Source organism: Schistocerca americana, chromosome 8 (genome assembly GCF_021461395.2).
Source record: "Schistocerca americana isolate TAMUIC-IGC-003095 chromosome 8, iqSchAmer2.1, whole genome shotgun sequence".
In the NCBI taxonomy this organism is placed as follows: domain Eukaryota; kingdom Metazoa; phylum Arthropoda; class Insecta; order Orthoptera; family Acrididae; genus Schistocerca; species Schistocerca americana.
The window spans coordinates 259,778,732-259,802,625 of NC_060126.1; the positions used below are offsets into that span (position 1 = coordinate 259,778,732).

Below are 23,894 nucleotides of genomic sequence, written 5' to 3' on the forward strand. Positions count from 1 at the left end.
CACGCCCCTCTTCCGGCACACTCTGGTGTCTGCCGTCTGCCGTCTGCGGTGAAACCTGCCGCCCGCCGGAATGCGGACGGCCAGCTGTGCGGCGGCGACACGGCGGCCAGACGCGGCCCAGTTCTACTGGCCGATTCGCACTGCGCTCAGCGGGACGGAAAGCGACGGCCGTGAGCCTGCACTACACGGAACGTCAGCACAACGACGCTTAGGCCGGTATTACACTATCAAATTTCTTTTTCAAAGATTTGATCAAAGATGTGATCAAATATTCCGTCAAATATATTTGTCAAAGATCTTTGACGTAGCGCTAGAAGGGGTATTACACCGTCATCATACTTTTCGTCAAAGTTCAAGATGGCTGACAACAACAACTTGTTATTAACTGCAGCAGTTGCATGTATCAAAATGGCTCTCAGCACTATGGGACTTAACATCTGTGTTCATCAGTCCCCTAGAACTTAGAACTACTTAAACCTAACTAACCTAAGGACACCACACACATCCATGCCCGAGGCAGGATTCGAACCTGCGACCGTAGCGGTCGCGCGGTTCCGGACTGAGCGCCTAGAACCTGTATGTATCACAATTGCACTGTGTGCATATGCGGAAGAGAAGCGGGGGGGAAAAAAGGAAACATAGCTGGGTGAAGCCGTGGGTTTACGACGACACGATAAAAGCATTCAACAAAACTTGTTACGTGAGCTCATAGTGAATGTCGTCAAGTCGTACATCAATTACTTAAGAATGAATAAGCATACATTTCTGTATGTGCTCAATGAAATGTATCCTCATATCACAAAGCACAATATTCACTTAAGAACTGCTACATCTGCAGAAGACAGGCTCACTGTAACAGTCCGATTCCTTGCTACAGGAGAGGGTTAGGTTAGGTCAAGTCAGGTCTCCAATCTTCGTAATCTATTTTTGTATTCAGCGTGCCTCACGTTGTAAAGCGCCTCATCACCTTCATACATCTCTATTAATTTTGTAGTTGTCGGCACACACCAATTGTATTTACCCGAAATGTTTATAAAAACACTACAGACGACAGAATGCAGCGATGCTAGCGCTCCATGTGGTAACATGTCACATTGCAGTGAACAGAAGACAAGCGACTTCTTTGATCAAATCTACAGCGAGGCTCTAGATTTGATCAAATATTGGACGACATTTGACAAAGTTCCCTATTACACCATCAAATATCTATGACAAAGATATTGGACAAAGATATTTGACAAAGAAATTTGATAATGTAATACTGGCCTTAGCTCAGTACTGAACGATGGCTGATCTGCAGGCTGTTAACCAAGATCCGAGGGAACGGAATAGATTCTCAGATACAGGGTGCGGACAAAAATACGGACACACAAAACATTACGACGATTATAGCAAACCCGTTTGTACCCAAAGCAGCTTCCAGTCTCCTCGCAATGTATAAATATTGGCCCTGTGCACTTTTCAGGGGAATCTTAAACTCTGTACGGACACATTAATAACACAACTGCCAATGTTCGACACGAAAATGCAGTAACCACTCACAGACGGCAGCTGGTGTGCTCATTGACACAGCGAAGCTTGTTAAAAATCTTGGCATAACGTTGTAAAGCCATATGAAATTGAACGAGCAGTTAAGGTCGGTATTAGGTTCAAATGGCTCTGAGCACTTTGGGACTTAACATCTGAGGTCATCAGTCCCCTAGAACTTAGAACTATTTAAACCTAACTAACCTAAGGACATCACACACATCCATGCCCGCGGCAGGATTCGAACTTGCGACCGTAGTAGCCGCGCGGTTCCGGACTGAAGCGCCTAGAACCGCTCGGCCACCGCGGTCGGCTCGCTATTAGGGAAGGTCAGTGGCCGACTTCAGTTAATTGGGAGAATGTTGAGGAAGTGTAGTTCACGTATAAAGGAAACCGCTTGTAATTAGCGCGACCCATTCTTGAGTACTGCTCAAGTGTTTGAGATCTCCGCGAGGACCGTTTAAAGGCAGATGCCGAAGCAATTTAGAGGGATGTTGCTAGACTTGTTAGCAGTAGGTTCGACGACAAGTGATTATTATAGAGAGGCTAAATTTTTTTGCGAAACAGTGTCGAGAGTATATAAGTAATAGGGAGGTGGGGCAATTAATTACTCCCACCCTCCCCCACGAACCCACCACTCCCATCCCCATATGACGTCATGTGTTTTCCTCAGCCGGCTCATGGATTCTCACCCCCTCCCCTTTCACACCCCTCCCCATCCACACCCCTACCCTCCCCATCCTTACTCTATTGCAGAGAATTTCGAATTTTAGCGGGGATTTCGAATTTTGGCGGGAGTTTCATTGTCCCTTGACTGTGCTGACATCGCCCCCCGCCCCCACCCACATGGGAATTGATTGGAAATTAAAAATGGTGATGCCCTTTCCTGGACTTGAAGCCCAGTCCTTCTGGCAAGAAAGCCCAAGTGAGCCCTCCCAACACATGGAAACTGTCCAGATGCAGGTTAGTGTATTTATTTCGGTTGGGATACTGAAGTAAAGATCGGTCCTAACTACGTAATTAATCATAAAGATCGGTCCTGATTACGCAGTTATATACATAGCGCTACACAAGAAGACCTAAACTCGTTCAAACATTGACAATGCCATACAACTGGTGTTACGCTGCTGGGGAAAAATTTCACAATACCACTCAAAACTCGTGGCAGACGTATTCAAACTCTGCCCTTCACCTACGAGCTGGTGGGAAAAAGGCTTTAGTGGAAGGTAATATCTTTATTTTTTGGTGGGAAATGTGTTCACTGAAGCCAGCCGTTGTGGCCGAACGGTTCTAGGCGCTTCAGTCCGAAACTGCGCTGCTGCTACGGTCGCAGGTTCGAATCCTACCTCGGGCATGGATGTGTGTGATGTTCTTAGGTTAGTTAGGTTTTAAGTAGTTCTAAGTTCTAGGGGACTTATGACCTCAGATGTTAAGTCCCATGGTGCTCAGAGCCATTTTTGTGTTCAACTGACAAGATGCTGGCGTTGGACAGAGAGGAGTTTAATAAATGTATTATCTGTAAGCATACAGCTGAGGACTGTATCTATCACTATTTGACGTCAGACTTCACTACAGATGCCTCCCCCTGCGTTGCTTGACAATCACCCTGCAGCTCAGGTAATCGAAGCCAATACACGCTACCACAACTAATGGAAAATGTTTCACTGTTCTAATTACGTATCGAAATCATCGTGAAAAGAAACAGCACTCACAATCAATGGGTCATAATGCAACACATGTACTTGGGACTGTGGAAAATTATCGTCGCAAAAGATTGCACCAGGGGAGAGGGGCAGCACTTGGAAACTGTGTTCTCCTTGGCGTAAGGTCATAACCTAGCGAAGTTAGAGGCGCGCTTACCTCCCCTCATCCCTCCCTCTCTCATCCTCCCTCAACTTGCGGTGGGGATATGGGCTTTTTTTTTTTTTTTTTTACAAATGGCCAGTTGTCACCGGTTCTGCCAGTTGCAGCCCCTGACACATCTGGGAGCAGAGTCTTCGTTCAGGTGCTGTTGGAGCACCCTCCTCGGTGGACCACATGGCTGGGTGCTCCAGGATGTGGCTCTGCACTACCACAAAAGGCCGTGACGCCGGCGGCCTACCAAACGCAGTGAGATAAATGATGCTAAAAAGTAGCCTCGATCTGACCAGAGCACAGCTGCCTCGCAACCTCATACCGTCTTGCGATGGAGAACGCACCACCTATAAGCAGGATCTATTAAAGAAAGAAAACACAATCGTGGCAACTATAAATGTCCTCTTTTCACAAAAATAGGCGCAGTCCCTTTTCTTTTAGCTTTATAAGCAAACCTGGTATAGTTTTTATGTGTGACTACAGGGCACAATTCACATCTCTCTCTCCCTATGTCTCCCATTATTTTGTGACATCCAACAAAGTGAAAAAAATCACTACAGCAACTCTGCTGATTACACATGACCAAAGTGCAGAGCCCAGACTATACATCTCCTGTGCAAAATCGAATAAAAAAGTCTTCCACTATTTTGCTGCAAAAACTACCAGTCATTGCAGTATGACCTCGTTAGTTTGAAACCGTCGTTGGAGTAAAGAAAAAGCGAGTTTTTAAACTCTGAAGAAAAAACATCTATATTAAGCAATTTATTTCAGCTTGATGGACAAATAAGTGTCTGTAAACAAATTGTCATCCACCTGTACATTACAAACATTTCAGACACGTGAAATAACATCACAGAGCAGCCTGTTTCATGCCATTTGCTCACATATCGTAAAAACACAATCGTTTTACGTTTGCCAACAACAAACTATCATTCAAGAGGATGTTACTGTTTTGTACACTACGGCAGATTCCATTTTACCAATGTGATGCTATATTGCGCTGGAGTTTATGAAACAAATCGTGAGAGCATGTTTTGTAATAAGACCTCCTAACATCACCTAGTGGAGAACCCTATAAGATTCTTCTGACACATGAAATACAAATACCGTTTACAAGATGACATCTGACATTTTATGCTCCATAACTCGCCTCTAGTGACCTGTGTGTAAAGTTTCTGTCATCTAGCAGCCAATCATTCGCAATAGCAGCAGATTTTGGCATTATAGTTTCATAAGCAACTTGATCATCACAGAACAGCAGGTTTCACACAATCTACTCACATGTCGGGAACAACATTATCATTTCTAGGTTCCACAATGAGCTATAATTCAAATGGTGTCTACTTTATAATGAGAAGTTATGAAGTGTGAAATAACACAGGACTTGTGGTAACACCTATTTTTAAACAAGTAGTTGTGATGATAATAATGAAAACAGTCATGATCCAAGAGGATAGATTTTAGTTGTATAAGCAAAATTGGTATAGTCTGAGAGCATTCTGCCTGTTCGAATAACAAATTGTCGTGCATGAGGGCATTACATTCATTTCAGACATATGAAATACCGATGCAGGTCGGTATCTATCGAGTAATGTAGTACATTTGAGAGCAGTACTCATCATTATTTTGTAACATCCAGAGCAGATAAAAAACTACGTTGCGTCCAGACTTTAACCAGTTTTACCACTCCTTGTAATAGAACTTCCTATATAATTTTACCACATCCCTCTCTTCCACTATAACGAAAACACAACACACAGGATGGTAGAAATAAAACACAGAGCTGATGTTTCTCACTGACAAAAATGTGGAAGACATCACAACATATGGAGATGGAAAGAATTTATGGCATTGTACAGCATTTACAAATAGCTATCTGAAGATGGTGACCTACACAGTTAATCTCATCTTCCATAGTGATGGAGTAGCAGATGTCTCAGCATTCCATTTTGAAGATGAATGTTGACACTGAGCATATTACATATCACGTACCACGCCATTGGAGCAGGTGACCACTGATCGAAGCTGCACAGACCTCTGTAAAGTTGTCACCTGTACTAGAGAAAGAGAATGTCCAACAGATTATCATTCACAAGAGAGGGATCCCGTGTTGTTCTTTCATACACAATTTAATACATTGTTTTTCAGCTGTAACACATCCAAGCAGTATATGACTACAACTTTGTACACACATTAACATATTTCGATCCACTGGCTCCCACAGAGAGCCGAATATCACATGGTGTAAACTATGCTGCCCCCACAACACACAGGATGGTAGAAATAAAAAATGTGGAAGACATCACAACATATGTAGACTGGAAGAGTTTATGGCATTCTAGAGCATTTACAAATAGCTATCTGAAGGTGATGACCTATACACTTAGTCTCATCTTCCATCGTGATAGGGTAGCTGATGTCTCAGCATTCCATTTTGAAGAGCATTATTTACTCATTTTGGAGTCATGTACATGATTAGCGTTCCGGTGTGTACTATCGCTGGAAGGTGCTTTTCACAACACTCATGAGGTAGTAGAAATAAAAAGAGGTATTGTTATATTATTGGCGAAAATTTATGTGGAGGGCAACGAAACATATGGAAATAGGACGAGTCTTCAGAATTGAGAAATACTTCCAAACAACTGTCTGAAAGTGATGAGCTGTACATTTAATCCCATGCTCCATAGTGACAAGTAGGAGATGTCCAGGCTTCCACCAAGCCTCTCTTCATCTCAAACAAGTGGTGTCAGTCAATCATCATGTGGTAACCAACAGTGTAACTGCACTGATGGGGTGTGAAAGACACTCTCAATATGGGACAGTGTACTGTAACAAGCAACACAGTTGATAGTGTGATCAATTTTAGCAATTTTGCCAGTTGTTCCATAATTTCAATGCTAGCCAGTGACACAGCAGAATGCTTCCCAGTTTCTGTATCATCGCTAAACCACCCGTCCACTACTTTGCAAGTACCATATACTAGATTGCAAATAGAGATAGATGACTGTGCAGTATGTCCCTTCGGTTATATACACCAAAGTATACCCGAAAGCATCCTATACCGTTGCAGTTAGGTTATTTACATATTTCTAGCACGTCTATCATAGTACACAATTTACGATTATGACTGGCGATCTTTCCCTGAGTGTCTGGAAGTCACAGAGTATTCTCGCGCTCCATTGTCATTGACCAAACCTCCCTGCAACACCATCGCCAGTTTACTCTGCAGCTGACTATATGTATGAGGTTACTATACCCACCATATTCCACGTTTTATGAAGGAACAGAGCAAGCTGTTTCTGTAACTGCTGTTCAGGAAGACTGTTTCGCACCAATCCTTCCCACAGCACACATCCAAATGTACAAGTTCTCCCCAGATGCGAGCATTTTGAGGAGGGTAGTACCCCTTATTGGTACACAGTAGACATGAGAGTGTTGCGGTGATATAACAGACGGTTCAGAAGAACTGTGTGGTTCATACATGATGGAGCTCCAGATGGATGGAGATTGAAACATTTCACATAAATCAACTGTGCTATCAATTCTGAAATATTATTCCAGTGTCTGGAATCAGTACCAAGAACGTATCGGAACGAGAGAAATGACCACAGAGCATAAACACAAACTCCTATGGCTGCACGGTTCTGCTCCTGAAAATGGTTATATTGTTAAAACCATATGGTTTCTGAAGTGTTAGTAGTGAGGAATGCAGCGCTCTTAATACTCTAATACAGAACATATTAGTCCAACATCAGACCTACAACCAACCTGCAAGTTTCCTACCCCAATTACTATGGTGACAAACTTTAAAATGATAAAATTACTTCCATCTACACTATTCTGGTGTCCTAGGAAGGCATCGTCAGTGTATATCCGCTGCTGGAGCTGCCTATGAACCAACTAGAACGAAGGCAGGTGACTACTGTTCTCTTAGGAAATTAATGGATTTTATAGGTCTTTTTAAGCTCGAAACGTATGTAGCCTCAATCACACTTCCCGCATCAGTCGCGCTTATTATTAGTAGTAGTAGCGGTTTTGAGGGATACGATTATGGCTCACTAGCAAATAGAGCGAGGAGAAAACGGCACGAATATTTTCGATGGTTGATATACTGTGTTACCACCCACGCCCTGCTGCACGAAAATGCACATAGAGAAGCAGCAAATTCTTATGAGGGAGTAAGCACCACAATCAATAGCCAAAGCAGATGCAGAGTGTTATTGCTGCAGGCCGCTGTGGCCTAGCGGTTCTAGGGGCTCCATTCCGGAACCGAGCTGCTGCTACGGTCGCTGGTTCTAATCCTGCCTCGGGCATGGATGTGTGTGATGTCCTTAGGTTAGTTAGGTTTAAGTAGTTCTAAGTCTAGGGGACTGATGACCTCAGATATTAATTCCCTTAGCGCTTAGAGCCATTTGAACTATTTTCTTATTGCTGTTTACAGTAGCATCACTACGGCTCTGGCAGCATTCCTCTTGCACACATAAGCCCTGGTCTGATGTTACGTAGTTTCGCTCATGTGTAGGATAATACAGGAATTTCGACCCAACACCATGTCTCTCGAGTACACCCTCCTAACACTATTAAAGGTGATATATGTGGCATCGGTCTACTCTCCTACACAACATTCTAAGGAATGGCTTAAGTCTGACAAATGTATTGATTCTTCTCCTTAATAGTTAAGGGATAGTATTGCTTGTGAGAACCAGCCGTGATTCAGTAACATCTACATTCGTCTGCATGAGAACACAGTTCTGGATTGGGATACATATGTTTCGTCTGCTATAATATAGCGCCTCTGTGTAATACTTATATCGCTTTTATTAAAGTATGTTACGAAAACCCACATAGTTTACTGGGGGGAGGGTTAAGACTGAGTGCAGACAGAGCATAATTTTTAGGGTTTTCTCGGTCTCGACTGTCTGGGTACCTCAACCAACCTCAGCTCCTCACATTTCATGGTACTTTTTCTCTCATTTATGCATCCACAATCAATTTACGTAATTTTGCAAGTTTTTCGCGATTTTACATAATTCGCCGTATTTCCCTCAATTTTACGTATTCCCCATCAATTTGTCGTAATTATACCAGGTTTTCCTTGGTTTATACCGATTTTATGTCACCTTTCATGTTTTTTCGATAATTTTCTGGCATACCCATGCGTTGTTTGATTTTATACAAGGATATTTGCTTGTTCTATACACCAGCCTACTAAAAAATCCAAAGAATTCCCCTCTTCCTGATGATCGACAGGCATTTGTTTGGATAGGAAGATTATGGAAAGTAAAGTAACACGAGTGGTGCAGAATGGAAACTCGAAGTATGGAAACAAATCCGTGAACTGCTACGACACATCAGGTGACCTCAGATATTAATTCCCTTAGTGCTTAGAGCCATTTGAACAGAACAGCACATTAGCCGAACGGTATAGTACAGCACATAACACGGGGTGGATGCACACACTAACTCAGGCCTACCTTGGTTCGAGGGATTCATTAAATTCATTAAATTCTGCAGGCTCGTGTAGCGATGCACTTGATGGAATCTCAAAGCATGGCACAGTTCTACATGTTCATTTAACTTCTACTCTGCCGTGAAGGGATCTGCAACAGGGAGTTGACATGTGTACAGAGTTGATTTGTGCTGCTGCTCATATTTTTTCCCCATGAGTATATGCTCTTATTGCTTACCAAGTGAGCTTTGGTACTTTATACCTTCCAAATCTGATATGTCCCCACAACCCTATCAGGACATCTACAAACTGTACATTTCGGGTATTTTTTATCCTAGTAATAAGTTATTTGTTAGTTGACAGTATGTCGACTGTACTTAGGATGGTGGAACTTGAGAGTTTCCCTTCTCTGTACTTACAGAGTGCGCACCCCCGGAAGCGTAATGTATTGACGAACAATTATCAAGTTATGCATTCGAACAGCAACCGTCCGCCGTTGACAGCTGTAGACACATACTTATAGAGACTACGCATGCATATTACCAATCGTGACGTCTCTATTTTAACCAATTGTACGTTATTTTCGACAGTGCTACAGCCTCGCAAATAGAGAAAAACTCTTCGCAAAACAATTGTCTACGGGATGTAAGCACATTTAAATTCATCCATAACATCTCCGATGCAAGTTATATTACAGATCTTTCGTAAACAATATTGTCTAGATTCTCCAGTATTAGCAACAAACCAAGGTGTCCTGGCGCGCCTATCACGCTCCCTTTTATACTCTTCAAGATCCACGATGACGACACATGATCATCCCACTCCCGCTATTTTGTATGCTAGATGTCCGCTGGAAGGATGGAGTCAGTCTTTCGCGAGTATTATGCTTATGTACAGGATAGAACAGCACATTAGCCGAACGGTATAGTACAGCACAGTACTCGAATGCTCCCAGTCACTCACAACCGAATGTTCTACAGATGCATTGCCATTGCTCTATTTCCTGTATGTCTGTGTCCATGTGTGTGTCGTGGATGGCTCCAATAAACCTGACCCAGCCCTCTCGCTAGTGGATCCACCTTCGAACCCTGTCACGGACGATGCGCATTGTGGATTCACATCTAGACGCCGTTCCGGACATAACACGGGGTGGATGCACACACTAACTCAGGCCTACCTTGGTTCGAGGGATTCATCCGCAACATTGAATGCATAAAAATGTGAACTTTTCTCCTCCCAGGAACGTTGAAATTGTATTTCTATCTTTTGTAGTTCGGAAGCAATAAATCTTTGAATTCCGTTCCTTCTTTTTGAATAGCCCTGTATTTGTAAACTACTCTGCTAATTCGAGTTCTTGGAATTGTAACAGTTAACCAATCCGTGATATATGCTCTCTTGTAGCGTGTGCCACTGAAGATGGCTGAGTATTTCCGTCATACTTCCGCTCTTACTAAATGGACCAGTGAACAAACCCGCTTCTCTTCTTTGGATCTACTCTGTTTCCTGTACCAATTCTATCTGGTATGGATCCCAAACTGACGAGTAACAGTCTATTATTCGTCGAACGAAAGTTTTGTGAGCTGCTTCCTCCATTCCACAACACTTTCTGAGGATTCTTCCACTGAATCTCAGTCCGTCATCTGACTTAACTGCGACTAGCGTCACTTTATACAGTTCCGTACGCATAATCCCAGACGTGTAATGGATGTAACTTCCTCCAGCGATAGTTCTGTAGTCGTGTAACCATACGGTAATGTGTCTTTCCGCGTATTTATGCACAATACGTCACATCTGTTTATGCTGAGGGTCAACTGGCAATTCCTGCACTAAGCGTCGATCCTCTGTAGCAATTCCTGCCTTTCGCTACAATTTTCTAGCGTAGGGGCTTTTCTGTATATAACAGCGTCACCAAAGTCTTCCTTCGGTAACCGCTGGGTCGTTTGGATTTGGTGTGAAAGGTAGTGATAGTATAACACTTCCTTAAGGTGCACCCCAAGTTACTTGTACGCCTGAAGATTTTTTGTGAAAAATGATACGCGTTGCTCTGTTTGCTGGGACTCTTCAATTCCATCACAAAGCTGATATGATATTCCTCACGCTCGTGCTTTACTGGTCCCCAAGACTGGCTAAGTTTCACGCAAGCTCGAAATTTAGTGCGGACATCAATGCGAGATGCTTTTAATAGTTTCCACAATGATACATTGTCTCAAAATAAGGTAGAAAACCCAAAGAGATTCTGGTCGTATGTAAAGTACATCAGTGGCAAAAAACAGTCAATATCGCAGCTGCGCGATAGCGATGGAAATGTTACCGATGATAGTGCCACTAAAGAGGAATTACTAAATACAGTTTTCTGTAATTCCTTCACGAAAGAAGACGAAGTAAACATTCCAGAATTCGAAACCAGAACAGCTTTTAGCATGAGTGACATAAAAGTAGATATCTTAGGTGTTGCGGAACAACTCAATTACTTAAAAAAGGCAAGTCTTCCGGTCCAGATGGTATACCAAACAGGTTCCTTTCAGAGTATGCAGACACAATAGCGCCTTTCTTAGCATTCTTTCACAACCGCTCACTTGACGAAAGGTCTGTTCCCAGAGACTGGAAAGTAGACAAAAAAAAAAAATGTTCAAATGTGTGTGAAATATTATGGGACTTAACTGCTAAGGCCATCAGTCCCTAAGCTTACACGCTGCTGAATCTAAATTATCCCAAGGACAAACACGCACAGCCATGCCCGAGGGAGAACTCGAACCTCCGCCGGGACCAGCCGCACAGTCCATGACGAAAGTAGCACAGGTCACACCAATATTCAAGAAAGGAAATAGGAGTAACCCATTGAATTACAGACTCATATCACAGACCTCAATTTGCAGAAGGATTTTAGAGCATATATTGTACTCGAACATTATAAATCACCATGAAGAAAATGACTTATTGATACATAACCAAGACGGATTCAGAAAATATCGTTCTTGTGCAACGCAGCTAGCTCTTTATTCCCGCGTCCGGCCATCCTGGTTTAGGTTTTCCGTGATTTCCCTAAATCGCTCCAGGCAAATGCCGGGATGGTTCTTTCAAAGGGCACGGCCGACTTCCTTCCGTGTCCTTCCCTAATCCGATGAGACCGATGACCTGGCTGTCTGGTCTCCTTCCCCAAAACAACCAACCATCTTTATTCCCATGAAGTAACGAGTACTGTTGACAAGGGATCTCAGATCGATTCCATATTCCTAGATTTCCAGAAGGCTTTTGATACCGTTCCTCACAAGCGACTATTAATCAAACTGCGTGCATATGGAGTATCGTCTCAGTTGTGTGACTGGATTCTTCAGCAAATCATTGAGTAGAACAGAAGTGATATCTGGCGTTCCGTAGGGTAGTGTCATTGGCCCTCTGCTGTTCCTGATTTACATAAATGATCTAGGTGATAATTTGAGCAGCTCCCTTAGACTGTTTGCAGTTTACGCTCTAATTTACAGTCTAGTAAAATCATCAGACGATCAGTTCAAATGGTTCAAATGGCTCTGAGCACTATGGGACTTAACTTCTTTGGTCATCAGTCCCCTAGAACTTAGAACTACTTAAACCTAACTAACCTAAGAACATCACAGCCATGCCCGAGGCAGGATTCGAAACTGCGACCGTAGCGGTCGCGCGGTTCCAGACTGTAGCGCCTAGAACCGCGATCAGTTCCTATTACAAAATGATCTAGAGAGAATTTCTGTATGGTGCGAAAAGTGGTAATTGACACTAAACAAAGAAAAGTGTGAGGCCATCCACATGGGTACTAAAAGAAATCCGATAAATTTTGGGTATACGATAAATCGTACAAATCTAAGGGCTGTCAATTCGACTAAATACCTAGGAATTACAATTACGAGCAACTTAAATTGGAAAGACCCCATACATAATATTGTGGGGAAGGCGAAACAAAGACTGCGCTTTGTTGGCAGAACACTTAGAAGATGCGACAAGCCCACTAAAGAGACAGCCTACATTACACTTGTCCGTCCTCTGCTGGAATATTGCTGCGCGGTGTGGGATCCTTACCAGGTGGGATTGACGGAGGACATCGAAAAAGTGCAAAGAAGGGCGGCTCGTTTCGTGTTATCGCGCAATAGGAGTGAGTGTTACTGATAAGATACGCGAGTTGGGGTGGCAATCACTAAAACAAAGGTGGTATTCTTTGAGGCGAGATCTATTTTCGAAATTTCAATCACCAACTTTCTCTTCCGAATGCAAAAATATTTTTTGACACCCACTTACGTAGGGAGAAATGATCATCATAATAAAATAAGAGAAATCAGAGCTCGAACGGAAAGATTTAGGAGTACCTTTTTCCCACGCCCCATTCGAGAGTGGAATGGTAGAGAAGTAATGTAACCATGTAGATGTGGATGTAGATGTCATGCGACAGTGTGGGATTCTCGTGAGGAGTCTCGTGGGGCGCAGGGCGAGCTGAACTTCACACGATATTTGTTTGCGGAATCCATGTTGATTCCTACTGGGTATACACTCCTGGAAATTGAAATAAGAACACCGTGAATTCATTGTCCCAGGAAGGCGAAACTTTATTGACACATTCCTGGGGTCAAATACATCACATGATCACACTGGCAGAACCACAGGCACATAGACACAGGCAACAGAGCATGCACAATGTCGGCACTAGTACAGTGTATATCCACCTTTCGCAGCAATGCAGGCTGCTATTCTCCCATGGAGACGATCGTAGAGATGCTGGATGTAGTCCTGTGGAACGGCTTGCCATGCCATTTCCACCTGGCGCCTCAGTTGGACCAGCGTTCGTTCTGGACGTGCAGACCGCGTGAGACGACGCTTCATCCAGTCCCAAACATGCTCAATGGGGGACAGATCCGGAGATCTTGCTGGCCAGGGTAGTTGACTTACACCTTCTAGAGCACGTTGGGTGGCACGGGATACATGCGGACGTGCATTGTCCTGTTGGAACAGCAAGTTCCCTTGCCGGTCTAGGAATGGTCGAACGATGGGTTCGATGACGGTTTGGATGTACCGTGCACTATTCAGTGTCCCCTCGACGATCACCAGTGGTGTACGGCCAGTGTAGGAGATCGCTCCCCACACCATGATGCCGGGTGTTGGCCCTGTATGCCTCGGTCGTATGCAGTCCTGATTGTGGCGCTCACCTGCACGGCGCCAAACACGCATACGACCATCATTGGCACCAAGGCAGAAGCGACTCTCATCGCTGAAGACGACACGTCTCCATTCGTCCCTCCATTCACGCCTGTCGCGACACCACTGGAGGCGGGCTGCACGATGTTGGGGCGTGAGCGGAAGACGGCCTAACGGTGTGCGGGACCGTAGCCCAGCTTCATGGAGACGGTTGCGAATGGTCCTCGCCGATACCCCAGGAGCAACAGTGTCCCTAATTTGCTGGGAAGTGGCGGTGCGGTCCCCTACGGCACTGCGTAGGATCCTACGGTCTTGGCGTGCATCCGTGCGTCGCTGCGGTCCGGTCCCAGGTCGACGGGCACGTGCACCTTCCGCCGACCACTGGCGACAACATCGATGTACTGTGGAGACCTCACGCCCCACGTGTTGAGCAATTCGGCGGTACGTCCACCCGGCCTCCCGCATGCCCACTATACGCCCTCGCTCAAAGTCCGTCAACTGCACATACGGTTCACGTCCACGCTGTCGCGGCATGCTACCAGTGTTAAAGACTGCGATGGAGCTCCGTATGCCACGGCAAACTGGCTGACACTGACGGCGGCGGTGCACAAATGCTGCGCAGCTAGCGCCATTCGACGGCCAACACCGCGGTTCCTGGTGTGTCCGCTGTGCCGTGCGTGTGATCGTTGCTTGTACAGCCCTCTTGCAGTGTCCGGAGCAAGTATGGTGGGTCTGACACACCGGTGTCAATGTGTTCTTTTTTCCATTTCCAGGAGTGTATTTTAGGTCTCCTAACATGCCATAAAACGTAAGCAAAAAAAGTGTTTCAAAATTCTACAAAAGATCAACGTTAGCTATATTTAGTCGTGACGGAGACAAGCGGTATACCATTACTACTGTGTTCGAACATTACACGAATGTTTTCTCTACTCACCCCCATTCATTTTCATTTGACCACATTTCAAGCAAGCTGTCATTCAAAGCACCGAATTGAAATTCTATCCAAGTGATCCCGAATCCTCGTACGGTCGCTGAACGATGCCATTTTCCAATAGACGACAGCGTCATCAGCCAACAATCAAGATTGCTGCCCACCCAATCCAACGAATCATTTATCCACCTAGAGAACAGGAGTGCTGATAACAGATTTAACCTGGTGATTACAAGACATTATCTTCATCTTCGTCTCTGGTGAATACTGACTGTCCCGGAAACATACTCGATTCTATCAGTCATCAAGTCTTCGAACCAGTAAAGTATCTGAGGAACTATTCCGTATGCTCTGATCTTAATCTGCAATCTCTTTCCACGATGTTTCGGTGATTGTTATGGTTCCCTCCAGATGAATGTGATGCAAGAACCATCCCGCAAAATGGGGTGGATTCATTTCTGAAGACTACACCTCTTCACTCATTCATGATACAATCTTGATGTCACTGATTCCACTAGAAATAGGTCCATGTTGGTAATCTTAAATAGGAATACGCAGTGCCAGGCACCTAGCATAAAGAGCAACTGCACTCAACTTGAGACATGCAGTATGTCATGGAAATGCAGCTCCTCCTACATTCCAGACAATGTTTGTAGTGAAATATAGTCAGATTTTGGTCCTGTTTTGGTGTGTTTATTCTTGGTTGGCCTTATTAGTGCCTTGCAACGAACGTTTCCTGTATCTGGGAGCCATCGCCGAAGCCTTGCAATGACGCTTTGATGCATATTCAGCGCGGATGGCGGATCGTATCTCACCTACATGAAGGCATCTGAAGCTTATATCGTGCACAATTGGGTCAAATGGTGTCTCTGTTATACAGGGTGTACGTGAAGTCCGGGAACACTTTCAATTATTTATTGCACAAAAACCAAACATTGTACAGATATCATACATATTGAATTTTGAAGAGAAACCCTGAAAGCTTTTTTTCATGTATATCGCCATAGCGTAGTTTGGCAATTTGCTGATAGTCAGCGCTAGTCGCAAACGATTTCTGGTGCGGAGCGAGCTTTCTGTGTGTTGGAGTTCGACAAAATACAAGTGTGCTACAGCTATCGAATCTGGGGTGCAAAGCATCCACACGAATGCATTGAATTTGAGCGTGATTCCCGAAAGTAAATGTTTTTTGTGCCTTGTCACGTCGAAAACTGTACGGGCCATTCTTCTTCGCCGAGAGCACTGTCACTGGATATTCCTACTTGGACATGTTGCAGCAATGGCTGATGCATCAAATGCAATCGGACTCTCCGTTCATCTTTCAGCAGGATGGTGCTCTGTCCCATTTTCATCGTGAAGTTCGTGGGTACCTGAACACGGAGCTACCGCATCGATGTATCGGCCGTACTACAGAAGGAGACAGCTGTTTCAGGAAATGGCCTACCCGATCACCAGATCTCACTCCATGTGACTTTTTCTGTGGGGACACATTAAAGATGTGTATGCACCGCCTCTACCACGTGATATATCACAGCTCCGGGAGAGAATGTGGGAAGCGACTGCCACAGTCGACGATGCCATGTTGGGACGGGTATGGCAAGAATTCGATTACCGTATTGACGTCTACCGGGTCACTCATGCTTCGCATATCAAATGTTTGTAAAAAAAAAAAAAAAAAAAAAAAAGAACTTCCAGAGTTTCTCTTCAAAGTGCAATGTGTATGACGTCTGTACAATGTTTAGTTCTTGTGCAATAAATAATTGAAAGTGTTCCCGGACTTTATTCTCACCGTGTGTTTAAGATGCACAATACACGAAGAGTCTACTATTAACACTACTCGTAACGCAAATACACTCCTGGAAATGGAAAAAAGAACACATTGACACCGGTGTGTCAGACCCACCATACTTGCACCGGACACTGCGAGAGGGCTGTACAAGCAATGATCACACGCACGGCACAGCGGACACACCAGGAACCGCGGTGTTGGCCGTCGAATGGCGCTAGCTGCGCAGCATTTGTGCACCGCCGCCGTCAGTGTCAGCCAGTTTGCCGTGGCATACGGAGCTCCATCGCAGTCTTTAACACTGGTAGCATGCCGCGACAGCGTGGACGTGAACCGTATGTGCAGTTGACGGACGTTGAGCGAGGGCGTATAGTGGGCATGCGGGAGGCCGGGTGGACGTACCACCGAATTGCTCAACACGTGGGGCGTGAGGTCTCCACAGTACATCGGTGTTGTCGCCAGTGGTCGGCGGAAGGTGCACGTGCCCGTCGACCTGGGACCGGACCGCAGCGACGCACGGATGCACACCAAGACCGTAGGATCCTACGCAGTGCCGTAGGGGACCGCACCGCCACTTCCCAGCAAATTAGGGACACTGTTGCTCCTGGGGTATCGGCGAGGACCATTCGCAACCGTCTCCATGAAGCTGGGCTACGGTCCCGCACACCGTTAGGCCGTCTTCCGCTCACGCCCCAACATCGTGCAGCCCGCCTCCAGTAGTGTCACGACAGGCGTGAATGGAGGGACGAATGGAGACGTGTCGTCTTCAGCGATGAGAGTCGCTTCTGCCTTGGTGCCAATGATGGTCGTATGCGTGTTTGGCACCGTGCAGGTGAGCGCCACAATCAGGACTGCATACGACCGAGGCACACAGGGCCAACACCCGGCATCATGGTGTGGGGAGCGATTTCCTACACTGGCCGTACACCACTGGTGATCGTCGAGGGGACACTGAATAGTGCACGGTACATCCAAACCGTCATCGAACCCATCGTTCTACCATTCCTAGACCGGCAAGGGAACTTGCTGTTCCAACACGACAATGCACGTCCGCATGTATCCCGTGCCACCCAACGTGCTCTAGAAGGTGTAAGTCAACTACCCTGGCCAGCAAGATCTCCGGATCTGTCCCCCATTGAGCATGTTTGGGACTGGATGAAGCGTCGTCTCACGCGGTCTGCACGTCCAGCACGAACGCTGGTCCAACTGAGGCGCCAGGTGGAAATGGCATGGCAAGCCGTTCCACAGGACTACATCCAGCATCTCTACGATCGTCTCCATGGGAGAATAGCAGCCTGCATTGCTGCGAAAGGTGGATATACACTGTACTAGTGCCGACATTGTGCATGCTCTGTTGCCTGTGTCTATGTGCCTGTGGTTCTGTCAGTGTGATCATGTGATGTATCTGACCCCAGGAAAGTGTCAATAAAGTTTCCCCTTCCTGGGACAATGAATTCACGGTGTTCTTATTTCAATTTCCAGGAGTGTACAAACATGTCTGATACGTTACGGGGCCTATTGCCTGGTTTTTGGGTTTATTTTTGTTTGTTTGTTTAGGCGCTTCCATCCGTTCATATATGAAGAAATATGTTCAACTCTCCATTTGTATATTTGCGTCCAGTGTTAATGGTATATTTCTTGCCTCCGTCACCTCGAATAAATGTCGCTGACATCTGTCTTTTGTGGGATTTCAAAACACGTCTTATGCGTGCTAGTGTATTGTTATATGTTTGCAGACTAAAAATCTCCTCTGTAAGAATCATGGGTCCCGCAAACAGTGATTGCGTGAAACCCAAGTCGCCCTTCCCGCACACGAGACTCGGCAGTAGACGCCAATGCCCAAGTTGATATCGTGTTCCTTGACTTCCACAAGGTGTTCAATAGTGCCCCACACTGTCGCATAATCAATAAAGTACGAGCTTATGGAATATCAGATAAGCTCTCTGATGGGACTGAAGAGTCCTAGCAAACAGAACACAGCTTATAATTCTTAACGGGGAAAATCTTCGGTCGTAAAAATAACTTCCGGTGTACCTCAAGGAAGTATCATACGACCATCACTTTTCGCACTACATCCAGACGACTTACTGGTTAGCCAATTTCTTCAAATTCTCTTCATTTCTGTTCATAGTTCTTCATATTCTTCTAAGTAGCTAACTTCTTCACATCTCTGATCTCTCCATATCTCTATTTTAGATACCATGCTTGTTACACGAAAAATGCAATTCACGCAAACAAATCGGTTCACAGTTCACCTAACACAGTGGCTCTTTAAATTTATACAACAGTGTTACCTAAGCGCCATTTTTCACACAGCAATTACAACTAGCGTTACCTCGGTAGCACTCATGTGTGGGCAAACCCGACTGGATACAATATCTACAGTGTGCTTTTGAGTCCATTTCGGGGATCTGATTACGTTTGCCTTCATAAGCCCCCCAAATATTCCGGCAGTACTCAGAGTAAATCACATCATGATCCTGCAAGTTGTCCAAGTTGTGTCTAACACATCATACTGTTGTGCATTCACTGTGTCCTCTCCTCAAGCTGATTTTATTTTTCTCGTTGCATCTAAAGTCACCTCATCAGATTTACAATTGAGCTTTAAATAATGTGAGAGATACAACATAGATATTGCTAATCTTGTGATAGGATAGCTCAGCTTCTTCTGCTGATATGCTGCATTTATCGACGTTCGGAGCGCACCACAATTCACTGCTTTAAATTGAAATTCCTTACATTGATTCTGCATATGGTTTGAAAGCATCATAACGCGCGATGAAGTTGTCGAATTCTTAAGACATTCTGCACGGATTAAAAAATACATCCGCAAATCAATTCGCAATCTGCGGAAAATATTTATTCGGATTCCACGCTTCAAGCTTCCACTATTATTAATTGAAACTACTACATTACAAAGCAATAATCGATTATGTTCTTGGACTGCAGGTTACTATAATGCACGATATTTCATCTGGCTACCTGCCAGACAACTTCTTGGTGAGCTATAGGAGAATGCTCACGAGAGTACACCGGATACTGTCTGGACGGTGGTCAGATGAAATATGGTGCTTGATAGTATCCTGCAATCCCTGAACATCATCTGTTATTCAGGAGGCTGGAAAAATTTCAAGATTCACAACAAAAAATAATTTTTTGGGGGGAAATTAGTTGGAAAACGCGAAAGTATAATCTACTCAAAAATGGCTCAAATGGCTCTGAGCACTATGGGACTTAACTTCTGAGGTCATCAGTCCCCGAGAACTTAGAACTACTTAAACCTAACTAACCTAAGGACATCACACACATCCATGCCCGAGGCAGGATTCGAAACTGCAACCGTAGCGATCACGCGGTTCCAGACTGTAGCGCCTAGAACCGCTCGGCCAACTCGGACGGCTATATTCTACTAGCTAGGGACTTTACAAAGTAAGGTAGCTAAGACCATAGCGCAACAAGATTGGCACAATGTCAGAGGTGAGTACATGTTCCGGGTTTCCTGGAGAGACCAGCTTCGTTAAGGATAACAGGTGCGCCATAGAGCGAGTGAAGTGGTGCTGCAACTGGAAACGTACTCCGGTGTTGTAGTACGCGGAACAGTATGATTCCTGGGAGCAAAACTTCTTATTTACATACAGATTCGCTGTAAAATTCTGGCGGTATATGGAGTAATTGATATCTCCCGTCTATCCGCAGTGAAATGACACTAACAGCCGGCCGCTGTGACCGAGCGGTTCTAGGTGCTTCAGTCCGGAACAGCGCTGCTGCTATGATCGCAGGTTCGAATCCTGCCTCGGGCATGGATGTGTGTGATGTCCTTAGGTTAGTTAGGTTTAAGTAGTTCTAAGTCTTAGGGGACTGATGACTTCAGATGTTGAGTCCCATAGTGCTTAGAGCCATTGAACCATTTGACGGTAACAATTTGGTCAACGCGACAACAAACGTGAGTGACGGTCATCGGAAAGTCCAGATCTTGCACAATCCCATTTCCATCTTGTTAGTAAGCTGAAAGAACATTTGGAGAAAGAGATTTTCGAACGATGAGGACGTTCACAAAGAGGTTGCCGAATGACTCCGTGACCAAGGAGCGAATTTCTATCGTCGAGGAATCGAACAAAATGTGTGTGAAATCTTATGGGACTTAACTGCTAAGGTCATCTGTCCCTAAGCTTACACGCTACTTAACCTAAACTATCGTAAGGACAAACACACACACCCATGCCCGAGGGAGGACTCTAACCTCCGCCGGGACCAGCGAATCGAACAATTGATAGAATGTTCGAACAGTTGTGTACATAGACTGCCGGCAATGCTGGCAATGGCGTCATGTATCTGTGTTCAGTTTGAAGTGTAATACAGCGTTTAATAAAAGTTACGTGGACTGCCTCAGTAATGTTAACTTACTTTTTAAAGTCCCCTTGTATACTGATTGTTCCGGGTCATTCTTGAACACTGCCAAGAAAATATGATAGTTCTTACAGATGTGAGAGATACGAAAGAATGTCATGTACAAGTGATACATTTGACAAGGTCGTTAAGGCTTCGTTAATGGACGAGAATTGAGCACTGACATTACTGGTTTCGAGGTTATCGCAGCAGAAGTCCCTGTCATTAACTAAGAAACTAATATTGTAACAGCCTTACAGCACGTCATAATGAACAGTGCAATTTGGAGATGCAACTGCATGGCGTTTATGTGAACGTCGTTAGCGAAAAATGAATGCAGTTAGGAGAACGTGAACTATCAGTTCAACGGACCGCGGACGTTGACACTGCACTGCTAGAGAAGAACAACAGCTTACAGTTTGGAGGAAGCAAAACATGACACGTGACGGCAGTCCTCACCAGAGCGTAGACGGCTGCTGCCGCCGCGGCCGGCACCAGGCGGCAGCACGGTCGCGCCATGCATGGCTCCGCTCGGCTCCCGTCGGCGGCTTCCGTGGCACTGAAGCGAAGGCGACGGCGAAGGCGCGCCAAAGCACGGACAACGCCTGCCCAGCGCCCCACCAGGCACCAGCCGCAGCGAGAGACAGAGGGGCAGGCGAGGCGAAACACGGCCTGGTTGCACAATTCTCTTAGCGCACCATTCACACCTGTGCTGGCCGGGAATGGTAGTGCTGCGGACGGCGCAAACCTCCAACGGAGCTGGAGTCACGTCGAGAGGCGGTGTAACGCAGTCTCACAATACTTTGTCGGGAAGCTGCTTTATGTATTATGTCAACACCAGTTGAAGCTGAAAGGAGCTCGCCTGAAGATGAAAGCCAACACCTGCAATATTTCTAGTTCTGTATGAACTGTTCTTTTACTTACAAAATCGTCAATAGAACACAGTTGACTATAGGGCTCAAAGACGGCAATAAGCTGATAAACAACTTAGGAATCTACCGGGTGATCAAAAAGTCAGTATAAATTTGAAAATTGAATAAATCACAGAATAATGTAGATAGAGAGGTAAAAATTGACACACATGCTTGGAATGACATGTGGTTTCATTAGAACCAAAAATATACAAAAGTTCAAAAGATGTTCGACAGATGGCGCTCCATCTAATCACAATAGCAATAATTATCATAACAAAGTAAGAGAAAGCAAAGATGATGCTCTTTACAGGAAATGCTCAATATCTCCACCAGCATTCCTCAACAATAGCTGTAGTCGAGGAATAATGTTGTGAACAGCGCTGTAAAACATGTCCGGAATTATGGTGAGGCACTGGCGTCGGATGTTGTCTTTCAGCATCCCTAGAGATGTCGGTCGATCACGATACACTTGCGACTTTAGGTAACCCCAAAGCCAATAATCGCACGGACTGAGGTCTGGCGACCTGGGAGGCCAAGGATGACGAAAGTGGCGGCTGAGCACACATTCCTCGCCAAACGAAGTGCGCAAGAGATCTTTCACGCATCTAGCAATATGGGGTGGGGCGCCATCCTGCATAAACATCGTACGTTCCAGCAGGTGTTTATCAGTCAGGCTGGGGATGATGCGATTCTGTAACATATCGGCGTACCTCTCACCCGTCACGGTAGCAGTTACGTCGTTATGTTGTCCAGCGCCATTTGTCGGACATTTTGTGAACTTTTTTTGTTCTAATAAAAACCCATGTCATTCCAAGCCAGCGTGTCAATTTTTACCTCTCTATCTACATTATTCCGTGGTTTATTAAGTTTTCAAATTTATACTGCCTTTTTGATCACCCTGTATATTACTAGACAGCCAGTTACGTGCACGGTGCACCACACCGGCTGCAGGTTGCCTATCTAACTGCTTCCAGAGGACGAAAAATTTAATTTTCATTATCTCATACAATTAGTGATCGAATTTAAAAAATTAGAATTCTGTCATAGCCTACTCTTTAATGGGTATAGTCTTATGTTAAATGTTTAACTGCTGTTCATCGGCGACGAAGGACGGAATTTGCACGTCTGTACTGCGACAGGAAGTCCACTGAGTACCGACAGGCGGCCTTATCACATGAATCACGATTTATGCTCAGCCGTACAGATGGCCGTTGGCATGTACGAGGGCAGTTCAATAAGTAATGCAACACATTTTTTTTCTCGGCCAATTTTGGTTGAAAAAGCCGGAAATTTCTTGTGGAATATTTTCAAACATTCCCGCTTCGTCTCGTATAGTTTCATTGACCTCCGACAGGTGGCAGCGCGGTACGGAGCTGTTAAAATGGCGTCCGTAACGGATGTGCGTTGCAAACAACGGGCAGTGATCGAGTTTCTTTTGGCGGAAAACCAGGGCATCTCAGATATTCATAGGCGCTTGCAGAATGTCTACGGTGATCTGGCAGTGGACAAAAGCACGGTGAGTCGTTGGGCAAAGCGTGTGTCATCATCGCCGCGAGGTCAAGCAAGACTGTCTGATCTCCCGCGTGCGGGCCGGCCGTGCACAGCTGTGACTCCTGCAATGGCGGAGCGTGCGAACACACTCGTTCGAGATGATCGACGGATCACCATCAAACAACTCAGTGCTCAACTTGACATCTCTGTTGGTAGTGCTGTCATAATTGTTCACCAGTTGGGATATTCAAAGGTTTGTTCCCGCTGGGTCCCTCGTTGTCTAACCGAACACCATAAAGAGCAAAGGAGAACCATCTGCGCGGAATTGCTTGCTCGTCATGTGGCTGAGGGTGACAATTTCTTGTCAAAGATTGTTACAGGCGATGAAACATGGGTTCA

The 23,894-nt window shown here is 45.1% G+C and overlaps 1 protein-coding gene across 2 annotated transcripts in view; it reads right to left on the minus strand.

The window, feature by feature from the left end:
* Positions 1–21,631, minus strand: part of LOC124544781 — a 143,468-nt gene extending 121,837 nt beyond the window's left edge. For both annotated transcript variants that reach the window (XM_047123463.1, XM_047123462.1), the window contains exon 1: positions 21,550–21,631. In XM_047123463.1, the coding sequence (XP_046979419.1) occupies positions 21,550–21,609 (60 nt within the window). In that variant the 5' untranslated portion in view covers positions 21,610–21,631. The remainder of the gene's footprint in view (positions 1–21,549) is intronic.
* Between the last annotated feature and the right edge of the window lie 2,263 nt (positions 21,632–23,894).